General features: G+C 41.2%; 1 protein-coding gene across 10 annotated transcripts in view; it reads right to left on the bottom strand.

Moving 5' to 3' along the window:
- CFAP54 (cilia and flagella associated protein 54) overlaps positions 1 to 25,439 on the bottom strand; it is a 238,111-nt gene that overhangs the window by 172,683 nt on the left and 39,989 nt on the right. For 8 of the 10 annotated variants that reach the window (XR_012905249.1, XM_075933796.1, XM_075933789.1 and 5 more), the window contains 11 exons: positions 24,049 to 24,141; positions 22,842 to 22,954; positions 22,565 to 22,736; positions 21,855 to 21,940; positions 18,551 to 18,685; positions 16,531 to 16,678; positions 14,740 to 14,798; positions 7,981 to 8,109; positions 4,618 to 4,765; positions 1,453 to 1,527; positions 1,239 to 1,360 (listed from right to left, as the gene is read on the bottom strand). Coding sequence is in view for 9 of the 10 variants with exons in the window: in XM_075933796.1 (XP_075789911.1) it covers positions 1,239 to 1,360; positions 1,453 to 1,527; positions 4,618 to 4,765; positions 7,981 to 8,109; positions 14,740 to 14,798; positions 16,531 to 16,678; positions 18,551 to 18,685; positions 21,855 to 21,940; positions 22,565 to 22,736; positions 22,842 to 22,954; positions 24,049 to 24,141 (1,280 nt within the window). In the remaining variant the exon portion in view is untranslated. Of the gene's footprint in view, positions 1 to 1,238; positions 1,361 to 1,452; positions 1,528 to 4,617; positions 4,766 to 7,980; positions 8,110 to 14,739; positions 14,799 to 16,530; positions 16,679 to 18,550; positions 18,686 to 21,854; positions 21,941 to 22,564; positions 22,737 to 22,841; positions 22,955 to 24,048; positions 24,142 to 25,439 lie in introns of those variants that run through there. The other 2 variants (XM_075933756.1, XM_075933810.1) reach the window with 2 other exon arrangements.

Raw genomic sequence — 25,439 nt, 5'->3', positions numbered from 1 at the left:
CACATATGGTCTGAGTTTAGGATTAGTGGGCTTTTTGGTGAGTCACCCCAAACTCATGTATTATAACGATATATAAAAATGTGAGTAATTGTTATTGGTGCTGATTAAAGATTAATATTAGCAGATAACGCTTAGCTCAAATCAAGACATAAAAGGGATCAAAGTCCCTCTCTGAGAGAGAAATGGAGTGCTTACTTGAAGGAGCTTCTGTGAGAAAATTTAGGAACAGCCAACTTGGCTGTTCCCTTCCCCACCTTGGCTTCCACCTTTCCCCACCTTGTCTCACTGAATGTGATATTGATAGAATTGGCAGTGAAGTAGGTCAGAAAAAAAATGGGAGAGTGGAAGAGGACATGCATGACTATACAGGACTAGGTCCTTCCTTCTCCATGGACTACTTGCCATTGGCCAGAAGTGGTGGGGGAGGGTGGTTAAGAGCCGACTTCCTCACTTCCAGCTTTTTCCCATTAATTTAAATCTCTTCTTTGGTTTGGGGGCCTTTCTGTCAACTTTAGATGCTTTACTTTCCCTTCCTGTAGATGTAATGCAGGAGCTGTGTTTTAAGAATATTGCAGATCCAACTAGGACTGATTGGATGCTATCTCGCATTTCAGTTGTGATTTCTGTGGACAGAGTGGCCACTAGGGCACCTGTGCTTTTTCTTGAAGGCCTCTTCTTTCGAAAAAACGCTCTCTTCCGCGTCCACACACGCCTTTTTCTGAAAAAGCTTTTTTGGAAAAAGGCTTCTCCCTCGAAGAAAAAGGTTTACTGCTGTCGGAAAAACCCCTCCGTTCTTTCGACTTTCTGTCGAAAGAACGCAATAACAGTGTGGATGTAAGTAGTTTTTCCAGAAAACAGCCATTTTTCCAGAAAAACTCTGCAGTGTAGACATACCCTTAAATCCATCATGGGTCTGACTTCAGTCACCTACATGTCCTGGACAATAAAGTGAAGATGCATCAGTGTTTTAGAGCAGCAGTACTGGTCACCCCTAACCAGGAAAGGGTAAGTTTTGGACACTGCACTAGTTTCTCTGAGAACAGAGTAGGAACTCAGCATATTCATTTTTCCATAAATAACAACTATTCTTAATGGTCTAAACAGAAAAATTTCACATATAAAGTCCATTATAGCGCAGACATTATCATCTGAGTGACCCATATCACACAAAGTAACATACTACTGTTGTCTCCTATATTTAGTCTTCTTAACTCTTTTCATTATAAAAGAATTATTACCTCAAGAAGCTTCTTTTGGGATGAACTGAGTGATCCTTTAGGGAACATCAATACAGCCTTTTGCATCAGGAAGATAGCTTTGGATAACTTATTCTTTTTTATTTTATTCATTATATCTGATTCTGTAAAACAAATATTTTTAAATGAGCAATATACAGTATAAAGGATTTATAGCAATAATGCACTATGCTTTCAAATCATTATTTTGCATTACCTGTGAAGAAATTAAGGTAATTTACATCTTTCCCAGGAGACTTAGCCTTGATATTTTTGCCATCCATTTGAACACCTGTATGGAAAGGAAATACTACATTATTGTGCTCATGATGTTCCTGTTGAAGAGAGTACTGTACAAAAATTTATAAATAGTTCTATGTCTGAATTCCTATTCTGAAAATAGATGCTCCTGTCTGTTCTTTTGTTTGGATAGTTGGCATTTTTTGGAGTGAGCTGATAAACAAAAATATTTCCTCCCTCTGTCTCTGCCATCCGTAAGAGCACAGCTAGCTCACAGGAAAAGAGGGATCTTGTGTTATCTAGTGTGACAAAATCAGTCCCGAAAGATGTAAGAGCATGGTAATGGGCAGACATATTAGCCTTAGAACAGAGAAGCCTCTGTTTTCTGATAGATAAAAAAAAGGTTACCTCAGATTAACTAGAGATACCTGAGGAAAATTAAAGGCTGCAAGTGATCTTTAAAAACCCTTCTTGTGGTGAAAGAGAAGAGGGGAAATAAGAGACAAACTGCAGCAGGAGTAGTGAACGCAGCAGGAAGGAAAATCTTCTCCTGGATGAAAGGGTGTTTCCTCTGCAGGCTCATCAGTGGTGTGGGAGGGAGTAGCTGCCCCAGGGCCTGATGATTTAAAGGACCCAGGGCTCCCAGCCATTGCTTCTACAGAAGCAACAGCAGCAGACAAATCCCTGAGCCCTGCCAAAGCCTCAGGTGGCACATGCCAGAAAAGCACTGAAGGGCTTGTTCGGGGAGGCTAGCCCCAGCTCTGCCCCTTCTGCCTAAGGTCCCATCCCTTCCAGGGGCCCAGAGCCCTCCACCCCACACCTTATCCAGGTCCTGGCAAAATCTGTTGGCCACCCTGTTCAATTCTATAGGGAAAGAAAATAAGTTAACAGCTGCTTTGGGATGGACTACCAGATAGAAGTCAGCATAGTGGGGTAACAGCTTGGACTGTGGAAAAGGGGAAAATATTACTGTTTGTATTGGGAGACAGGGTTTTTTCTCATTTTGCTTAATAGAATTTTGTGGGCCTCCCCTATGGCCAACCATGTAAATAAGGAAAAATAATACTATAATGGAGAGAAATTCCCTCCAATGTCAGACTCATTTACTCATGGATCCTGGAGTGTCCAAGGGAAAAACACTGAGTCTGACAAGGTGAAGGTAAACTGCCATTCTTGGATTTCATAAAAAATGCTGAAATTCAAGATTTATAATGGCTTTTAACAATTCAAAACAAAAAGGCAGGAACAAGTGACCAAGCAGAGTGTTTCTTTGGAGCCTTCCACAAGAACAGAAGAGCAGGCTGCTTGCTAACATCAAGCAGATAAGGGTAAATCTGGTAGTGTGGTGTTTTAGATGCTGCTTGTAATTATTAGAACTGGGAGCACTGGCTGTTGGGAGTCTAGAAGCACAGGAAACAGGAAGGGGGGGGGGAGATGAGCCAGGGTTGAGTGAGGGGTGCAGCAGTAGCTTTGTAAAATGGTTTAAATAAAGGCCTGTTGAAGTTTGTTAGTTAAAAAAAACAAACCCAGAGGGGTGCTAAGGAACCAAAGTTTGAGTGTAGTTCCTTCGTCAGAGTAAGAAAACCTGGAATTTTATGCAAAGGGGACCATAAATTCACATCTCCTCTTAAAATCACAGAGAAGAAGGGACCTTATACCTATCGACTTTCTGATTGGCAGGTATGGAATGCTTCTTATCTTGCACCTGCCTATGCACCAAGAAGAGATGAGTCCAACACCCAGTCCGTGTTGTATGACTTCACCGTAGCACCAACACAACTAGACATTGCACAGGAACCGGGGTTTGAGAGACAGTCTGTCAGACCCAGATGACCACCTGTCTGTACTAGAGACTATGTTATGTACTATTTACAGTGTTTTCAGTGTAATATTTCTGCCAACAGTATAGTGTCTTATTCCATATTTGTTGCTGTGATTAGAACAACAATGTTTATTTTATAATTGAGAGAGCTTCTTAAGAGAGGAGGGAATGTTGTGTTTTAGATGCTGCTTGTAATTATTAGAACAGCACTGGCTGTTGGGAGTCTAGAAGCACGGGAAACAGGAAGGAGCGGGGAGGAGATGAGCCAGAGCTGAGTAAGAGCTACAGAGGGGTGCAGTAGCAGCTTTGTAAAGAGGTTTCACCTTTGTTAAATAAAGGCCTGTTGAAGTTTGTTAGTACCTTGCTTGCATGATACAACAGGTAGCACAGAAATTGAGACTACAAATAGTATAAAATTAATTATTCAAAACCATATTTCTAGAGAGAGAGTACATACTAGAGATGATCTAGGAGCTTCCTCCATCCTTATTAATGTTTAATTCCCACTGATATAACTGAGTACAGACTAGAGATTGCAAGATATTGTTCGATAAACAGATGTTAATCCCAACATGTTATTTTCAATTGTGTGAAAAATAAACTGCTAGGGTTGCCAGGTGTCTGGTTTTGAACCGGACAGTCTGGTATTTGAGGTTTCTGTCTGGGAAATAAATTGAAAAAATACTGGACATATAAATGTCTGGTATTTTCTAATTAAGTAAATTTTATTATTATGAGTATCAGTACATAGTTGCGTACTGCTTGGCTGGTAGATGCGCTCACACTGTATGTGCATGTGTACCAGCCAGGCAGTACTCAACTACACAGTAGAGAGGAGGTGCGTGGGGACAGAGCCGCGGTGGGATGGAATCCCCGGGGCCGGACTTGCTCATGCTTCGCCGGGACCGTGAGCAGAACGGGCAACACCCTGGGATCTGCGTGGGCCCGGGCCAGCCCTGCTCGCCACCGGCCTATTCTCTCCCCCCGATACCATCCCGGCCAGTTCTTCCCCGGCCAGCCCCACACCCCCCAACCCCGTCCCAGCCAGCCCTGCTTCCCGCCGGCTGGTTCCCCCCGACCCCAATCTCCCCTGGTCAGCCCCATTCCTCCTGTCCCCTCCCAGCCGGTCCCCCTCCCCTCCCATCTGAGATCAAGTGTGTCCAGTATTTTTTTGAAGCCATCTGGTAACCCTATAAACTGCCCCAAATTTGAGGCATTTAACAAGCATTGCTAAATTCTTACGACTAAAGATATTACAAACATATACTAATGCATAGATTAATCCAACTGTTAAAGTTATTTAGCTTTATTAAACCCTACCTTGTTTCATGTTAAGAAGTTTCAAGGCAACTCTGTGTTGAGCCTGAATTAGCTCCAAATGTAAATCCATCACAAAATTGTTTCCTGAGGTTGGCTTATCATCATCATATGCTGAAGATGCATTCAGATTTTGACCATTTGCGTTCTTCTGATAAAACAAAAGCATTAATTGAGCAAATACAGATTTAAAATGAGCAGTTTTTTTAATATGTTTATTTTGAGATACTAATAAGAAAATATTAATTTAGTATGTTTAGGAAATTTGAGCAATTTGCCGTAAAAATATAGATCACAAATATTCAGAAATTCATTCTCTTTACAACAGTCAAAACAAACTTAATAATAAAGTATAATACACAGACACTGTTTAGAAAAATGACAAGGATTTTGGAATCTTACCATCATAAGTCACAAAAGTACAATCACATGAACTATCTACATAAAAAACTAAATAGTTCTATCCATGGTCAACTACTCTACTACAGGTCACAGAAATAACAGAAAATATTTAAAGTGTAAGTGAAGGTATTTATAAAATACACACACATACATTTTAAATACAACTGGAAGAAGGGGGAAGTTGATAGTTATGAGTACTAATTAGAAGTTAAAAACTGTGGAAAATTGTTAAGTGAGGCAAAGGGACATAAGGAGAAAACTGTGACCATCAGAGTTAATGGCAAGAAGATTTTTTTTTAAATATATTAGGGATTAAAAGAATCCTAACAATGGATCCATTACTAGATGGAAATGGTACAATTATCAGTAACAATGCAGAAAATGCATAATGTTCAATAAATATTTCTGTTCTATATTTGGGGGAAACAGTTTATACAGTTTTTACATGTGGTGATGATAACACTCTTTCTATTCCACTAATGTCTCTGGAGGATGTTAAACAGAAATGTCTGAAGTGAAACATGTTTAAGTAAATCAGCAGTCCAAATAACTTGTATCCAGGAGTTTTAAAAGAGCTGGCAGAGCTTGTTGGACTATTATTGTTAATTTTCAATAAGTCCTGTAGCACTGGGTGGGCTCCACAAGAATGGAAGAAAGACAGTGTCAAGCCAGTTTTTTTTAAAGGGTATATAGGATACCCTGCATAACTAAATATCTGTCAGCCACACATGGATCCCAGGCAAGATAATGGAGTTGCTGAGGGACTTGATTAATAAAGAATTAATTCATGTGAATCAACATGCGTATATGGAAAACTGATCCTGTCAAACTAGATACCTTTTTTAATGAGATTACAAGTTTGGTTGATCAAGGAAATAGTATTGACATAAAAAATTTCAGTAAGGTGTATGACTTGGCACTACACAACACTTTGATTAAAAAACTAAAGTAATATGAAATTAACACTGCACATATTAAATGGATTAAAAACTGACTAAATAATAGGTCTACACTGTTTAAAAAATTATCCATGATCTGGAAAAAACATAAAAAACTGGAAGATTGTGGTAAATAATCAGCTGAATATAATCTCCTAATGTGATGATGTGGCTCATCCAATCCAGGGATGCATAAACCTGGGAAGCTCAAGAAAGAGTAGAGATGTTATTTAACATCTATATTTTGCACTTGTAGGATTACTTCTGAAATACTGTGTCCAGTTCTGGTTCCCACAATTCAAGGAGGATGCTGAGAGAGGGTGGGAGAGGGGAGGGCAACTACAATGATGAGGGGTTTGGAACAGGTCCCATATGAAGAGAGGCTAAAGAGACTGGAACTTTTCAGCTTAGAAAAGAAGAGATGGAGGGGGGATAGGATAGAGGTCTATAAAAGCATGAATGGGATGGAGAGGGTGCATAAAGAAAAGTTCTTCATTAGTTCCCAAAATAGAAGGACTAAAGGACACCAAAAGAAAGGAATGGGTAGCAGGCTTCAAACTAGTAACAGAAAGTTGTTCTTCACAAAGCAAAGAGTCAACCTGTGGAACTCCTTGCTGCAGGAGGCTGTGAAGGCTAGAACTAGAACAGAGTTTAAAGAGAAGTGAGATCAATTCATGGAGGTTGGGTCCATGGAGTGGTATTAGCCAGGGGGTAGGAGTGGTGTCCCTGCCCAAAGTTTGTGGAAGGCTGGAGAGGGATGGCACGAGACAAATGTCACTGTCACTGTCTTTGGTCCATCCCCTCCAGGGTTCCTAGGATTGGCCACTGTCGGCAGACAGGCTACTGGGCTAGATGGACTTTTGGTCTGACCCAGTACGGCCATTCTAAGCTCAGGGCTCAGGGTCGGGGGTCTCAGTGGAGTACCCTGATTTTCATGCAAACCTGCTCCTGGGTGGCCAGGCTGGCAGCTCTCCTGCCCTAAACGGCCGCTTTCCTGTGCCTAGTGCGGAGGTCGTGGACAAGATCCACGATGTCTGCACTGGACCAGGCGGGTGCCCGCCTCTTGCGGTCCTGGGCAAGCTCCCGGGAGCCGCCAGCCTGGTCCCGGGAAGAGGGGGAGGGCTGGGGGGCATCGGGTGGGTGGCTCGATCCGTGCCAGGTGCAGGGTCTGCTGGCTGGGTGCTGGCAGGCTTGCACCTGGCACGGGCATCGTAGCCAGCCCGTGCCCCTTTAAGAGGTCCGGGGCCGGGAGGGAGGGTATGTCTACACTACCCCGCTAGTTCGAACTAGCGGGGTAATGTATGCATACCGCACTTGCTAATGAAGGCCGGGATTTGAATTTCCCGGGCTTCATTAGCATAAGCGGGGAGCCGCCATTTTTAAATCCCCGCTGCTTCGAACCCCGTGTAGCGCGGCTACACGGGGCTCGAACTAGGTAGTTCGGACTAGGGTGCCTATTCCGAACTACCTAGTTCGAGCCCCGTGTAGCCGCGCTACACGGGGTTCGAAGCAGCGGGGATTTAAAAATGGCGGCTCCCCGCTTATGCTAATGAAGCCCGGGAAATTCAAATCCCGGGCTTCATTAGCAAGTGCGGTATGCATACATTACCCCGCTAGTTCGAACTAGCGGGGTAGTGTAGACATACCCCGAGGCAATAGTGTTTCCCTGGTGTTGGCCAGAGTGGCCACCAGGGAAAGCTGGGGAGGGCTAGCCTCCCACTAGTTCGAATTAAGGGGCTACACAGCCCTTAATTCGAACTAGTAAGTTCGAACTAGGCTTAGTCCTCGTGGAATGAGGTTTACCTAGTTCGAACTAAGCACTCCGCTAGTTCGAATTAAGTTCAAACTAGCGGAGCGCTAGTGTAGCGCCTATCAAAGTTAATTCGAACTAATGTCCGTTAGTTTGAATTAACTTTGTAGTGTAGACATACCCCCAATTGTGAATATAGCCTGGGTTTCAAATTTAATCAAACCCCACTCTATTATCTACATATTTTGTTCTAATTTGTCTTTTTGAATACATTACCTTTGTACAACAGGTATCAAGTATTGATTTTCCATCTGGTAAAATGGTCATTAAGCGAGACATGTTCATTCCATTAATTGCTTTTTCAAGATTTTCATAAGCAAAATGTAACTGCTCTGTGGGACTTTTCTGAAATAAATTCACATACAAATAAACTGAGCATAGTGTTAACAGCTACATTATATACATTGGAAATGAAAGAACAATCCTTTTGTTTCAGAGAGGTAGCCCTGTGTCAGTCTGTTTCAGCAAAAACAACCAGGAGTCTGGTGGCACTTTACTACTCACAAATTTATTTATAAGCTTTCATGAGCTACAAATCACTTCCTCAGAGGCTGAAGAAAGAAAGAAAGAAAGAATCAGTACTAATTAAATTAGAATAGATGTGGCTCATCTCCAGGAGTGGTGAGAAGGTAAGAATACCTGAACTAGAAATTATCTATTGTAATGCAAGAAACATTCCATGTGTTGATTTAGACCTTCGCTAAGGATGTCAAATTTGCATATGAATTCCAGCTCAGCAGTTTCTCTCTGCAGTCTGTTTTTGAAGTTTTTCAATTTGCAAGTTGAAACAATGTGCCAAGGGAGATTAACATGCTCCCCCACTGGCTTTTGGATGTTGGCATTCTTAATGTCTAATTTCTGTCCATTTATTCCTTTGCAAAGAGACGGTCCAGTTTGTCCAATGCACATGGCAGAGGGGGATTGTTAGCACATGATGGCATATATTATGTAAGTAGATATGCAAGTGAAATAGCAGTTGAAGGTATAGCTGATGTGGTTAGGTCAGAGGTGGGCAAGATACCTCTTGCGGAGCTGATCTGGCCTGTGGACACCCTGCTGGGACCCTGAGCCATACAGCAGCAGCTCTTTCAAGCGCAAGGCTGCTCCACATGCCTCTTGGCTCTAGAAGGAGGGGGAGGTTTCATGTGATTTCTCTGCCCTTTGCCCAGTCCTCAGCTCCTATTGGCCGGACCTCAGACAATCTCTCAGCTCCTATTGGCAAGAAACAACCAGCCGATAGGATCTGAGACACTGTCCTGAGGGATGGGAGCAGTGAGAGCTGAGAGCCACATCAGGGAGCAGCCTGCAGTTTTAAGTGGTCTGGAGCTTCAGCATGCAGGAACCCATCCTGCCTTGGGGCTGCTGCAGGGCTGCTGGCTGGGAGACACTTAGATAATCGCCTCCTAGCCAAAGACTGCCTCTGGCAATCTAGCCCCTCCACCACCTCAACTCCCTCCCCCAGGTCGCCATCTAAACCCTCTGCATCCTCCTGCTTCAGGTCACAACCACCTCCCAGACCATGTACCTCCTCCCACATCCCTCCTACAGGCTGGAATCCTCTCCTGAACTCCTACTCCCTACCTGACCCTGCACCCCAATCTGCTGACCCAGCTCACAACTTCCTCCCCTTTGCCCAAACTTCCTCTCAGTCCTCACACCATCTCCGGCATCCCAATACCTTACCCCACACACCGTTCTGCACCATCCTAGACCCCACACCTCCTCCATAGAAAAGTATGACCCTTGACCATTTTCCAAAATCTTGGAGTGCCCCCCCCAACAAAAATTATTGCCCACCCCTGAATTATGTCCTGTGATGGTGTCCTAAGGTAGATTTGTGGACAGAGTTGACAGCTGGGTTTGTTGCAGGTATATGTTGCTGGATTAGTATTTTTGTTATGGGGTATGAAGTTGGTGGTGGGTATTTGCCTCAGGTTTGATATCCAATCATATTGTCTTTAGACAGACAATATCCCCATTGGTTTCACATGCTAATTTTGAAATTTTAAAGCTCAGCCATTTTTCAGCTAGTGGTAAATATGTATATTCACCTTCACATGAACATATAACTAAAAACATGTACGGACAGATTCTCCTCAAATTTTCTAAAACAATATTCAAAGCCGCAAAGACTGATTTCTCAGAATATGCTTACAACAGAAGTGAAATATCAGCCATACATTTAGAATTCCTTACTACATGTTTTACAGTAGTCTATTAAAAAAGTTAAAAGTTTCAGAAGCAAGCATTCTGAAGTTAAGGATGATTACTGTACATATGTATTAAAACATAGAGGCAGATTTTTAAAGGTATTTAGGCATTTATTAGGATTTTCAAAAGCACCTACCCGTTTAAAAGTCATTGACTTCAATGAGTATTAGACACTGAGGGTGTGTCTATACTGCACGGTAGCTAAGATACACTCAAAATAACTCAAAATAAGCTCTGAAATCTATTTCAAAATAGCTTATTTTGAAATTTCGAAATGGAGCGCTATTCTAAAACATGCCTTAATCCTCATAAAACCAGGTTTACAGGGATGTCGGAATAGCAAGCCCATTATTTTGAAACCTATTTAAAAATAACGGGCTTATTTAAAAGACGTGGAATAGCTATTTTGGGATACCAGAAGTATCCTGAAATAGAGCCACAGTGTATGTGTACCAGTAGTGCTTTTCAAAATGCCTACTATATGCCTAAATACCTTTTAAAATCTGGCCCATGGCCCTTAAATTACCAAATGGTATATTATATCTTAAATAATATAATATCATACAGCTTGTTGTCCATTAGGGCTTAGTGGTGGAACTTTAATGTTGTCTTGATACAGAGTTTTTTTAACATGAAATTTCCTAGATTTCTTTAAAAGAAAAAAAATGCCACAATTTGGCTGGACATCGCTGCAATGCCCTTAACTGCAAAAAGATGCACTTTGAATAGGGCAAAGAATTCAGCGAAGTTATGTTTCATTCACATACAAGTTACAAAATAACAGTTACAATTGTGGGTCTCAATGAATGAAGCAAAAGCCCTACACTGGGCATCTTTTATACAAATTAAATGGGTTAAATTTGGTAGATCCCAAAAGAATCAAATTACTAATCCCCTCCAAAATCTTAAAGCTGGTCCCATGCACTGCAACCATACCTGTGGGAGTGACTAGGGCCACTTCTCCCTTCTCCTTCCTTCTCCCTTACCCTTCCTTCTCTCCTTCCCCCACCCCCAATTTTCTCCCATCCTCCTACTATGTGTAGACCTGATTGGCTGGGGGGCAGTGCTACTTCAAAGCTCACCTCCCGCAAGCGTGTCCATATGGCCAAGTGTATGTGCCTGAACTCTCTCTATTCAAAAGACCTTTTTGGCAACTCAATCCTTCAGCCAAGTCACACACCTTGTGAGCAAATCACCAAACCCCTTCCAGGTTACACATGTACCAGGAGCCCATCTCAATGCCCTCTGTAATGACCCTCTGAGTCTGTTCTCTAAGTCTGTTCCCCATTCTGGCAGAGAGTGGTGCACCTAGGATTTCCCCTCCTGGAGCCAGTATCTTCACCCTTTATCTTAGAGTCCCATCATAGTCCAGAAGTCTCCAATAAGCTTTCCCTCTACAATTATCCACAGTGCTACTGCTCTCTCAGACAGCCAGTCATCCAGGCTGCACAGCTTGAGGTCTCCAGAGGTACTGACTGCTGCTTTGTTTCCCAGATCCTTTTATAGAGCCTTCCTTGCCCCTGATTGACTGCTTCCTCCACGGCCACTCTACCCTGCTTGGATAACTTCTTGATAGTCTCTCTGGGATAGGGTATGGCAGGACCAGAAGGCCTCCAGCAGGGGCCTCAGGGCTTAGTCCACCCCATCACACTCACCTTCTCATAATTTATTCTTCAAAATGTGTTGTTCATGTCTATTCCAACATCCACCCTCCTATCCCTCTGTCATAGTAGCTGGCAACAAGGAACTGAAGGGGGATTGGCAGGGCACTTTACTGGGCACCATGGAGGCGCAACTCCAGGTGGTGCCCAGGTTGACTCTATGGCTAGCTGCTAAGGGAAAAAAATCTTCTGGCTAACATGCATATGTGTACACAAACATCTGATTGGAATGGACATGAACAACACATCTCAAAGAACAATAGCTACAAGAAGGTGAGGAACTGTTTTTTCTCTATTGTATTCTGCAGGTTAGAATACTAGAAGCTTACAGCCACAAATAATGCTGCATGGAGACGTCAGTGACTGCAGACTGTTCCCTGAAGGGATGTATGAACCAGAATGTGTCCCTCAGAAACCCACGTTAAAAACTTTCCTTTATGTTCTTTGGGCAATTTGTCAACAAATTGAGAAATTGCAGTGAAATTAATAAAATTATTTTTCGACAAAAGAGTCTGCTAATTAGAGACTCTTATTAGACGTGTGGTGGTGAAATAAATTATTTCTGTCATAGAAATCCTGCCTTGTAAGCTCCTTTTCCTTGGGAGTGGCCTTAGGATGGGACTGATGAGACCTCTCATTAGCAGCTGTGACCACCAAAGTATCAAGACCTGTATGGATAAATAACAGGTCAAAAACTTGTTGCCAGACTTGGTATTATCCATCTGTTTACTTGCCAGAAAGAGATACAGAGACCAGAGTCTGCTGGTTCCAACAAGGCTTCCTTCATAGGAAGCACAACTATTCCTGAAGCAAGAGTGTGTAAAATGTCCAAGAAAATAAGACATTTCTTGCATAAGTTCTATCTGCACCTTTAGAGAAGCAGTCAGACTTCTCATGAATTCTTGAAAAACTGAAGTCCTCTTGAGGGGGCAGAAGGGAATACATGGACCCTGAAATGACTCCTCATCTGATGAAAATGAAGCATATGGGTAGAGGGAGATCTAAAGATTCATCCATTAATTCTCCCTCTGTCACAGGATCCAATTTACCAGGTTAAGGGATGATAGTAGGTTACATGCAGGTGTCAAACCAATAGCACTGGGGGATCAGGTCCTACTCAAGCAGCAGAGGCATTCCAAAATTAACCATATGGTCAGGGGCCAGAATACAAGATCCAAGCAGAGTCGGCGGATAGACCCAAGTAGGTGGTCAGTGGAACAAGCTGAGGCTTTGTCACTTCCCACCAAACAGAGTTGGGAAAAGAGATCCTACTCCTAGTAGATAGGAGGGAAGGCTGGAAAGACTCTCTGGGTTCCCAGTAGTGGAGAGGCTCATGTCATAACTGTACAAAGAGAAGAAGTAGCAGCACTGAGATGGAGCAGAGCCTGAGACACCTCAGAATGCACAGAGGTGCACAATTAGAAGCTGCTAGGAAAGGAAGCAGCTCTTTGCAAAAGGGGCCTCTGGGGGCATGTCTACATAGCAGGGCTAAAGCCAAAATAAGATACACAACTTGAGCTACGTCAATTGGGTAGCTTAAGTCACGATAGATTATTTCGGCTTTTGGCGCTATCTACATAGCAAAAAGTCCGAGTTAGAGCACTCTTCGCCCTTCTTCCCTTACTCCTAGTAAAATTAGGGTTACAGGAGTCAGAGTAAAAAGTCCTCCATCTCAACATGTTTTCGACATTATGTCAAAGTGACTGCTAGCACCGTAGATGTGGTCTGTTATTTCAGAATAACGTCAGTTATTCCGAAATAACACTGCTGTGTAGACATAGACTTATACACTGAGGCTACGTCTACACTGGCCCCTAAAAACAGAAAAGCCATGCAAATCAGGTAAGTCAGGATAGGGAAATCCGCGGGGGATTTAAATATCCCCCGCGGATTTAAATAAACACGTCCGCCGCTTTTTTTCCGGCTTGGGGAAAAGCCGGAAAAAAAGCGTCTAGACTGGCGTGATCCTCCGGAATAAAGCCCTTTTCCAGAGGATCTCTTATTCCTACCTCAAGATCTCTTATTCCTACCTCAGGTAGGAATTTAAATCCCCCGCGGATTTCCCTATCCTGACTTACCTGATTTGCATGGCTTTTCCGGAAATTGTGGCCAGTGTAGACGTAGCCAGAGAGTCTGGAGCCAACAGATCACACCAAAAGACCAATCAGTTTGCACTCATAACACAGGTGTCAATACAAGTTATATTGATGGGAGGTGATTTGTAGTTGATATGGAGCACAATCTGTGTGCGTCTAGCCAAGCATGTGGGTGATGAGTACCATTGTGTTGTATACTGTGCCAAAGAAGTCTGTGTAGACACTATTAAAGATTGTGACCTAGGTCTATTTCTGGCTCTGCCTGGGGTTGATAGAAGTGTTGTCCTGTTGTCAAGCGTGGTGCTTGCTCCAGGGGCTAACTCTGAACTCCCAAGAAGGATGGTTGATGTTCATGAAAAGATCTATGGCTGGGACTTGGGACTCATATCCCAACACTGGGAATACCTACCTGAACACATCACTGTGTGCAGCTATGTTTGGGGCACATCCTATTTAAGCTATTTATAAATTATTTGGAGAATGGGTAAACAGTGAGGTGGTAAAATCTGCAGATGATATTAAACTGCTTAAGATAGTTAAGACCAAAGCAGACTGTGAAGAGCTTCAAAAAGATCTCAACAAATTGAGGGTGTGTCTAAACTACACCCCTCTGTCGGCAGAGGGATGTAAATTAGACACATCGGAAGTGCAAATGAAGCCGGGATTTAAATATCCCACGCTTCATTTGCATAATGATGGCTGCCACTTTTTTTTTTAAATGGGGCTTTTTGAAAAAAAACCAGCAGTTTTAACAGGGCATTTTTGACAGAAATGCCCCATTTCAAAAGATATTTAAATCCCGGGCTTGATTTGCAACTTCGGTATGCTTCATTTGCCTCCCTACTTCGAAGTAGGGGGCAAGTGTAGACATACCTTCAAAGAATAACAGATTTATTTGTGCATAAGTTTTTGTGGGTAAAAACCACTTTGTCAAATGCATACTAACACGGCTACCCCCTTGAGACTTTCTGAAATTGTTATGTAAGTAGCAAAGATTTATATATTACCTTTAGTATTTCAGGAATGTCGCAGATATGAATTTGCCAAGGAAATACTGATTCATTTCCTTCTCCCGTTATGTAAGAAAAAATAGAAAAATGGAAATCGACTGTACTGAATTTATAACACTGATAATAATTAACCAGTTCTACTAATAACTGAAGACCATGGAAATTATAGAATATTCTAGAACTTGATTGTGAGAATTAACCATATTGTCTTGATTATTGCATATTTTAATACTCTAACACAATAGCTAAAATGTGCTGTTTCATTAACAAAGACTGATTTGTACATTAATAAATGTATGGTAAATTAAATGTACACTGTCTTTCATACCAACTAATGCTAATAAAAGTGTATGAACTCAAAGATTTATCTCTTAGTTCATTGTCTTATTTTATCATTTATATTTGTATTTCCTTTTTTTTAAAGCATATTTTTACCTGACTCTCCACTATATTTTATTAAATGAAAAGTATTTACATGGTCATTTGAACAGACGTGTTCAGTACAGGTTGGACCTGCCTAGTCCAGCACCACTGGAACCTGACGAGTCCCAAAGGAGGGAGTTTGCCAGACCAAGGGAGGTCAGCCCCTCTGCCAGGGCTGGCCCGAGCCATTCTTGCACCTCGGGCAGCGGGCACGCAGCACATGCGTGGCCCCACCTTGGGTGCGTGGCACCTGATTGACATGTATAAGCTGCCACGTTGCCAGGTGCACAGCACATGCGCGGACCTGCCCCCGGGTGCGCGGCACATGCGCAGCCCCTCCCCCGGGCAGCAACCTATGGGGGGCACCTGATGCAGTGCCCCTTATCACTTCAATCAGGCACCCCCATAGGTTGGTGCCCCGGGTAGCTGCTCGGCTAGCCCCCCCCCCCTTAATCCAGCCCTGCCCTCTGCTGACAAACTCTGGGCTCTTCAGGGATCTGTCAGCAAATCGCCAGGCTTCCCTGACCCTGAGCCACTGGGCTCCCAGCTCTTGGCCAGCCCCGGGGCAGTCAGGTCTCCTCTGTCCTAGGGCCATCTGAACTCCGCTGTCCCAGGACTGCCAGAGCTCAGCTCTCTGAGGCCACCGGAGCTCCATAGCCAGCCACAGGCTGCTGGCACTCCACAGGCCCGAGGCTGCTCCAGGGCACAAGGACTCGGCTGCCTCAAGCCAGGGCTCTCTGATCCAGCAACATCCATGGTTCTGCTGGACCAGAGGGATTCAACCGGTACTGTGGTTTTTATACAATAGTATTTCCATAAACATTTATTGTTATCCCTTTTAGCTCAAGCTGTTAGTACATTTGAAGCTAAAATTGTTTCTGTTAGGAAAATAAATGAATGGCAGAGATAGGCTGCCATGGAGATATTTTAAATGAAATCCTGTTTATTTGGAATGATCATTCAGAAAGACCAGTTTCTTCTAACATACTAGGAATCAAACAATATGAAGCAGTTTCATTGCTCACAATTCCAAGCATCATTCTAGTTAGTAGTGTGTTTTGGGAGGTGACACGTATTGTCTCTTATCTTACTCCATAAAGGAGTTTGAATAAAGGGTATCTGTCACACTAACCAGCACAAATTGAAAACATTAATATTTTACAGCATTTATTTAAAATAGAATCAATCATGCTGTTATCAACAACTAACCAAAATAAATAAATATATTTTAAAGTCTATCTGAGATTTCATTTCAGATAATGGCCAAAACCCCCAAAATTAATTAGCAAATTATATATTATATTATAGATATTCCTTTCATAACTACTTTCAATAATATTCCCATTACTTTGTTGAACATTTTACCTGTTTTCCCAGATTGATTTGCAGAATCAGCTATGTTTTCCAATATCGCAGTCAGACGTAATGTGACCTCTGCAAGTACTACAACATTAGACTCTCCTATGTTACTGCTGTGAATTACTTCATTTATTATCCAAAGTAGGTGAACCCACTAGAAGAAAAATATATAAAACAAAAATCTTAAATAGTTCCAAAAAAAACACTGAGGGAATGTCAGAGGAATCATGAAAATGTGGAAGGAATAAGTGTTGCACCTTGGAAAAACAAAGCAAGTAACTATACATAACTAATAAATTAATGTTCCTTTGCAGACTATTAAGGCCTATATTTTGCCTATCTCTTGTGCAGGTACATGGGCTGGGGGAGATGACAGGAATTTCCTTCCCCTTTTGTGCTCTTTTCACAAGGGCCAAGTATTCCATGTGTTATGATCAATCTGTTGTGACAGTTCCCCACAGCTTACCTATGGACAACAATACTACCTAGAATATCTCAATGCTGTGACCCTGCCCCCCACAACCTTCTCACCCCAAGTACATGGGGGCTCATGAGAGAATCTTTGGATGGCAGTTCTATGGCTAAACAGTTGGAGTGCAAAAAATCATCAGTGTTTGGAATATATACATATGAGTACATTTTTAGCATTTTTTGTTTGGTTTGGTTTTACTTTGCAATAGTTTTATGCATGTACTGTATGGGACACGTATTGTATCATATGTTGGTATGGCAGAATGCCCAATCCCATAGCAGAATTCATCAACTTGGAAGTAAAACAATAGCTGTTACCTTTTAGGCATGGAAGACAAGTGAGCATATAATCCAATGATTTTGTGTCCTACCGCAATCCTTAGAATGAAACTCTTAACCTCACTCCAGTCCCTTTATGCTGGGTAAAAGAGATGGAGTAGTATAAAGAGATTCTAAAAAACCCCAAACTCTTGGGCTGGGCCCACAAAATGGCTTCCATTCAAACATCGCTTCACAAGCCCTCATATACTTGGGGTGAGAAGAGTTCCTGGGGCAGGGTGACAGAGTTATAGATATTCTTAGTAGTGTTGCTGTCCACAGCTGAGCCATGAGAAGCTGTCATATGCTTAATTATAGCAGAGCCTCTCCAGTCTTTGGAGAAGCCCAAAATCAAGAAGGCTCAAAGCCATCTCTTCCGCGCACTTTTCCACAATCTCCTGCTCCTGAGCTACAAGTTCTCTGCAGTACCCAAAGTAAGGTACATCTAACTCCACAAACAAACAATAAATCTAGAGCTGAAAGTCTCAAAGTCTGGATAAACTAATTGGCATGTGTTAAAAAGCTAAGAATAGCAGTATAGATATATTCCTGCTCAGACTGGAGCCAGGGCTCTGGAATCCAGCAAAGGAGGGTTTCTCTTAGTATGCAGGCTCAGACCAAGCAGAAACATCTCCATTGCTATTTTCATCCCAAGTCAGCTGATCCTGTTTGGAGACTTGTTGCAGTGAGGTTGGTTTGTTTGGGCTTCTTTTGAAGTATAGACATGGGTTTTTTTGTGCAGAGTAACAACACAGAACCTCATACCTTAATATTTGGGGAATTTCCTTAAACCATATACTCAACGACCTTGAACAGTCTATTATTTTCATTTTGTCTAATTATCCCTCAGTAACAGACTGGACTTCACAGAGAAATGGAACAAAGATATGTTGTCTGCCACCTTTCTATTTTTTTAAGTGCTTTGTGGTAAGAGTGTTGTTCTTGTCCCAATAAAGATATAACTAAAAATACAATGTATTTATATGTGAGGAAAATAGTGGAGAAATGAAAAATACTGTTATTAAAATTAGTTCTTTATTTATATTTTACAATATTGTATCTGTTTAGAATTACATTCCTCACAGAAACGATACTCAACTCTCACTTGCAACTAATGGGAGTTAAGAATTTATCACAAGGAAAATATACTTTTGCAACTGAGACCTAAAATATAACTTGAATAATCACCATACAATGCATTCATGTGAATGGAAATATAATAAGAAAAAAGGAGTACTTTGTAAGCTTTGAATTTGTAGATATATTTTAAGTAGGCACTTCCACTCATTTGTATCCGCTGAACTCCTACTTTGCACTTCTGCCACAGAAACATTATTATATCAACAAGTATTTCCTTATCTGGTTGGAGAGTCTGAAAAAAAGAGATACAAATGATTTTTTAGTAAAGAAAGTAAGCCAATTTATACTTTGTCATATTTAATGTTCTTATAAGGGATGCCATCAACATGAAATCCAGCCAGTAGTTTTTTTTTTTTTTTTAAGAATTAAAAGTATTTTCAAGTATGTTAGCCCTCCACCTCCACCTGCCAATTTGGGAGGAGGCATATAATCATTTTTAATACCATCTTTTTTCTTGTTGCTATGTGAAAAAGTCACACAAAGAAAAGGATACAGCAATTAAGTACACAGGCAAACACCAAAACAAACTATATACAAAGTGCTGCAACAAGTAAACAAATTGGAAAATATGAAAAATAATATTGGTTTCTAGCTATATTAACCGTAGGAATTTCTTGAGCAAGCAGCACTAAGTAAAAAATGTAAGTGTGATTTTTAAGTTAAAAGTGTCTTTTCTTCTATTCTGCTTAAAATAACTATAATATCAGCTCTCAGGGTGTGTCTAGACTACAGAGTTTTGTCGACAAAAGTGGACTTTTGTTGACAAAACAATACTTGCGTCTACACTACCGCTGAGTTCTGTCGACATAACGTCGACAGAACTCAGCAGTTTTGTCGACGCTGGTAAACCTCATTTTACGAGGCATAACGCCTTCTGTCGACAGAGTTCTGTCAACAGAAGGTGTTATTGCATGTAAACTGTCCTTGCGTCTACACTGCCATGTCAACAAAGCAGCTTGCTTTGTCGACAGAACTGAATGTAGTGCAGACGCTCTTTGTCGACAGAAGCTTTGTCGACAGTATCTGTCGACAAAACTTCTGTCGACAAAACCCTGTAGTCTAGACGTACCCTCAGTCTGCCACAAATTTTATAAACTATGGGTATGTCTAGACTGGTGTGGAAAAACTCTGCCATGTCCAGAGAATGCGTTTGCTCTTCCACTTTTTTTTGTGGAAAAGCAAACATACTATTTTGGGAAGCCCTGTATACCTCGTTCTACAAGCTCCTCCAAAAGAGGAGGCTTTTCTGCCATTTGGCCCTGTCTAGATGGGGCCAAATGGCGGAAAAGCCTCTTCCGGAAAAGCGATCAGAAAAAGCTACGCAAATTGTGGAGCATAATTTGCATAGCTTTTTCCGACAAAGGACTGTAGTCTAGAACTTATGGAGACTAAGGGGAGAAAGAGATATTTTACAAACTATGCCAGCAAACACATTTAATTAAAAGTTATTTTAAAAAATATTATTTCTAGTAAAATGTATTTTACCATCTTTAAATACATTATCAAGTTACATCTATATTTGTAAAGGTATTAAAAGCATTCTAAGTTAACTGCTGTTTAAAAATGTTAGCATATAAATAAAACATAGGTATGTCTTCACTGCAGTGTTACCTAAAGTTATCTACACTGAAGTTATTTCTCTCAAGTTAGCTTGGCTTTAATGAGAACACTCATACCAAGAAATGCAATGGTGGTGTCACGCTCACTTCTGTGTGACACTAAGTCTTCTAGGAGTGTTCCCTAGTAGTAATCAGTAAGTTCATCCAGTCCATGAACTCTTTTTCAGTAAACTGTGTGAGAATTTGTTTGTCCTGTCTGGACACACAGGAGGAATTGTGGGAAAGCATTGAAGAACTAGCAGCATTTAAGTGGTTCTAACTAAGGATGTTAAGTATCGGGTAATTGACTAATCGAATAGTCAATGCATTAGTCAATAGGGCACCTCCGCCTTAGAAGCGTAGCAAAAGCTTTAGGGTTCTTGCCAGACTTCAAAGGCAAAAGTGCCAAAGCCATAATGACATTTCAAAGCAGCAGCACCGCAAGGAGCCTGGGGTCAGCAGGGAAGTCCCCAGCTGATCTCCGGCTCCACGCCGTGCTGCCACTTTGAAACACCACAAGGAGCATGACGCTGGGCTCCACGTGGCATTTCAAAGTGGGAGCACTGCACGGAGCCCAGGGTCAGCTGGGGAGTCCCCAGATGATCCTGGGCTCCATGCAGCACTGCCATTTTGACATGCCGTGAGGGGCCTGATGCCAGGCTCCCCACGGCATTCAAAGCAGCAGTGCCGCATGGAGTAGCTAAACTCGAGATCTTTGTGGCACTGCCATTTTGAAGTATCCCCTTCTTCCCCCCCCCCCCCCCCCCCGCCTTGGAGGGGAGCAACTAGTCGACTATCCTGTCGACTATCCAATAAGCATTTGCTTATCGGATAGTCAACTAGTTGACTAGTCCTTCACATCCCTAGTTCTAACCTGTACTCACACTACAGAGCGGTCATGCAGGCAGCTGGCAAGTTGTGCTAACTGGAGGTTTAGCCTATATCCCATAATATTAACACATTACTCCATATTTGAGCACACTTTCTTCCCTGAATGCAACACAGTATAAAGGAATTTCATCTCCTTCCTTGATTATTACCAGTTAGCCTGATAGTTTTTGAAAATGATTTTAATAATTTTATAAAACTGTTTCAACTACATAGGACCAATTACAATAAAAAGTAAATTAAAACAAAAAAAAACACAACTAATCACATTTCTTATGAATTAATTCATTTTGTTTTTCTTGTCTCTACATATATAAAAAAAAATTTCCTGCCATGTGACAGAATGTCATCACGCTCTCAACCTCTCCGGCAATGCAAGCAAAAGTGGCTGGAGAGAGGAAAGTAGGCAAGCACCAGGTAGAGTCCACTAGTAATCTATAAAGCTTGTCAACCATGCAAAACTTCCTCTAACCTTGAATTACATACAGTGTCTGCAGCAGAGTCAGATTCCAGGCAATCTAATGAGTGCAACTGACCCATAGTAGGCTGCTTGATTGGCTGTGCCAACTGATTGGTTGAAGGATTCCACAAGCCCAGTAGCAGTTCAGAGGCTCCTCAAAGCATTTCTTCATAGCTCTATTAGCTTCTGTTCCTGCCTTTGTTCTTTCTGGATAAACCAGTTCGGACCCATGGCTCTGATTCCTGACCTCTTGACTTCAACTCTGACCCTTGGCTCTGGTAGCTGGCCTTTGACTCCAGCCTTGACACTGGGCCCCAATTACTGCTAGGCATTAATTCAGCTCTGATCAACAACTCCTGCTCCAACCACTAGGAATGACTGCTCAAGTCCCAGTCATTTGACAGATACAATAGCAAGTAATTCATATGCAAGAAATATGAATCATTCTTTTATACCTGCATAGATGTACATATACAGGAAAACAACGTGGTTGCCAAAGTGACAAGATCATCAGAAGGGTCTCCATGCTTTAGGGGTCCTTCTATAGAAGGAAGAAAAGGAAGAAAAAGTAAAATCAAGATATTATTTCTCACACACATTTCGATGCAGCTATTCCAATTTGCACCAGCTGCAATATAGTTTAGTAAACAGTAAATATGAAAGAGAAGCACATTTCCTATTTTATACATTCCCCACTTCTGTGAAGAATACACATTACCATTTTGGTAAGTGGAAATGTTTTCAAGATGCATGTAATTTTGTGGATGACAAAATACAGATTTAAATGACAGCACACTTCTAATAAGTTCTTCTTGTTTAAGTGAAAATAAACCTCAGATAGATGAACCATAAGAAAGGACAAATTAAAGTCATACATGTCAGTTCCACCGAGGGTTCAATTTTATTCCTAGAAAAATGTCTGAAAATATAAGTTAGATTGTCTCCCGTTAACCGTAAATGTCATTAAGTCAAGTTTTGACAAGTGCAAGTAAGTAAAACATAGTTCTGTAGGTCATAATTTCTCAGTTGCTAGCTACAGTCACAGAAAAATTTATATTATAGTGTATTTTAAAGAACTTCTCCATAAAAATAACAAAATTTCTTGCTGAAAAGATATTTGAAATCTAATAATTTCAACTCACAGCTGTCAATGTCTAAAACAAACCTTGACGCGCAATTGTTCTTTTTCCAGAACTACGAGATATTGTAGCTTCTTTGAAAGTATTTTCCTGGACAGAAAAGCCATGTTTCGATTTTCTCGTGGACACTAGAGGCTGCATCGCAATAATAAGCCTAAGTTCCGTTTCTGCTTTCTTCCATATTGGATCATCTTGGCTCTAGTAGTTTAAACAGAAACAGGTAATGAAAGTGTGCTTTGATAATTTATTAAGATAAACCTGGTTTAATACCCTCATATATAATGCAGAGTAAATCTGGATTACCTGAAGAAAATTAATCACTAGACCAAAAGTAGAATCAAATACATCCCACTCTTCGTAGCTGAAAGCTAATTTTATAAACTTCACAGCAGCTTCTCCAGAAACACCATTTTTCCCTATAACAATAGCAAATAAAAATACTATTCTTTTTAAAAATATAATATTCAGTAAAATTAAAGCCCATGTTAGCATCTGTGTTATACAAAGCTAAAACTCCACACAAGAATTCTGCAGACATTGAACAATCCTGAGGGATTTCTCAATAACTCCACAAAATAGACTATATTATAATGCTGAGTAATTTTAGTGCTTATAAAACTAGACTGCCATGTTACATTCCAAAAGGCTATATTGCTGTTGATATTAATGAGTCTTCAAACTGCCTACAGAAATAACAGGCAGTTATTCAAAATGGGTATACACACATGCAACCATAGTCCACACATATCCTCCTCCCTTCAAGTATTACTTTTAGGAATGTGAAAAACTTGTGCAAAGATGGCTGAAGAGTTCTCATTGCTAAATCTGCAAATATACATATACATATTGGGAAGCCTCATCTCTCTTTCCTCTCAAGTGAATTTATATAGGAGCAGGACCGAATAGGGGAGCACATGGTCCTTTCTACCATACACAAGGGTAAGCCCCAAGTATCGTACTCAGCAGTGTTCCACTGTCCCAAGAGAGTCTTCTAGTGAGGGAGCTCCAAAGTGTGTCCCTTTGGCTGAAGATGTTGGAAAGAGGATTAGATTAATGTTTGGCAGCAGGTATCTTTTTTAAAGAGCAATAAAGACTGCTTCAAGGCCATGTCATCCTGTTCTGCACAGAAATGATGACTCAAGAACCTTCTGCTCAGCCATGTCCATCTCTCTCTCCTCCCTAAGAACATCTCACAGTTATCACATCAAAATTTGGCCTTTGATGTTTGTAAAGCACCTGAAGATCTCTGGATGTATGTTCAACTGTATGTTCACTGTATTACCATTTTATTATAATGCCTGCTACTTCAGTAAAGTTTATAATAGCTTTGTAATTAGAATGGAAAGTATATTAAATTATTAGTTCTAATAGCCTGAATACTAATAGAAGACAGGATCTTGCAAACTCTGTAGACAAAGAACTACCACTGGGCTGTGACATGCTGAGAGTCTGCATGCTAAGAGTTTGCATGACTGGGTTCAAAATGCTTTGAAAATACAAACTAATTTACCTGTTAATATCAGCTGCATAAGTGTTGAGGATGCATGTATTACACCAGAAACCTCAGTATTACTTCCTTGTGTACCAGCAAAGCTGCCGCCACCTTTAACAAAAGTAGCTTATTAGATAATAATACAATGTATTTGATATTATATTTTATTTACTCATAATGAGGACTGTTCAGAAACCAGAACACCTGTTGTACAGGAAATTTTGAAATTAAAAAAAAATCATGAAAACATGCTACTTCAAGATGCACATAAAACAAAGGATTCCATAATTTTTGCTTTGAAAAAAATCCAAAAACACATTCTGTTTTGACTTTTTCTAAACAAAATTCATGAAGCTTCCCAAGCTGCTCAGAGCTCAAGTGGCTCACTTTTTGGCAATTCTGGGTCAGACCAAAGGTCCATCTACCCCAGCCTCCTGTCTTCTGACAGTGGCCCAAAGGAAACAGACAGAACAAATCATTTTCAAGTGATCCATCCCATTGCCTGTTCCTGTCTTCTTTCAAACAGAGGCTAGATACATCATTTCTGCCCATCCTGGCTAACAGGCATTGATGACTCTATCCTCCATAAATTTATTAAGTTCTTTTTTGAACACAGTTATTGTTGTGGTCTTCACGTCTTCTGGCAAAAAATTCCACAGAGTGACTGTGTTGTGTGAAAAAATATGTCCTTTTGTTTGTTTTTTATCTGCTGCCCATTAATTTAATGTGGTGACCCCCTAATTCTTGTGTTATAAGAAGAAATAAATAATGTTTCCTTCCTTACTCTCTCCACACCGGTCATGAGTGTATAAACCCTTTATCATATTCCCGCTTAGTTGTCTTTTTTTCCAAGCTGAAAAGTCTCAGTCTTATTAAGCTCTCCATATATCAATCGTTTTGCTGTCCTTTTTTGAAACTTTTTCAATTCCACTATATCTTTCTTGATCTAGGACAACCACATCTACATGCAGTATTCAAGCACCGTGTGAGAAGCATTTGTAGAGAGCCCAGTCAGCACTAGAGGTGCCCAGGTTATTGTATGTGCTGAGGTGCAATGGTTTCTTGGCTTTTCTTGTTTATTTATCATTCGAATGCTGTTTAAGCTACTGAAACTCTTCTGGCAGAGAGGAAGCACATCTCTTTGGGAACTTTTTAACATTGTCTCCCTTATTGTTGGGAATCCCCTGAATGCCCGGGTCTGAAGAAAGGTGTTGCCCCTTTTCAGTCATAAGCGACGAGGAGTCCTGTGGTTGATGGTGGGGTGGAAGCTGTTGAAATCATGGTGAAATTCTTCCAGAGTCTCCTTCCCATGGGTCCAGATGATGAAGATGTCATCGATGTAGCGTAGGTAGAGAAGGGGTGTAAGTGGACGAGAGCTGAGGAAGCCTTGTTCCAGGTCAGCCATAAAA

The sequence above is a fragment of the Pelodiscus sinensis genome, chromosome 1 (assembly GCF_049634645.1).
Source record: "Pelodiscus sinensis isolate JC-2024 chromosome 1, ASM4963464v1, whole genome shotgun sequence".
In the NCBI taxonomy this organism is placed as follows: Eukaryota; Metazoa; Chordata; order Testudines; family Trionychidae; genus Pelodiscus; species Pelodiscus sinensis.
This window is presented reverse-complemented; position numbering and strand designations above follow the sequence as displayed.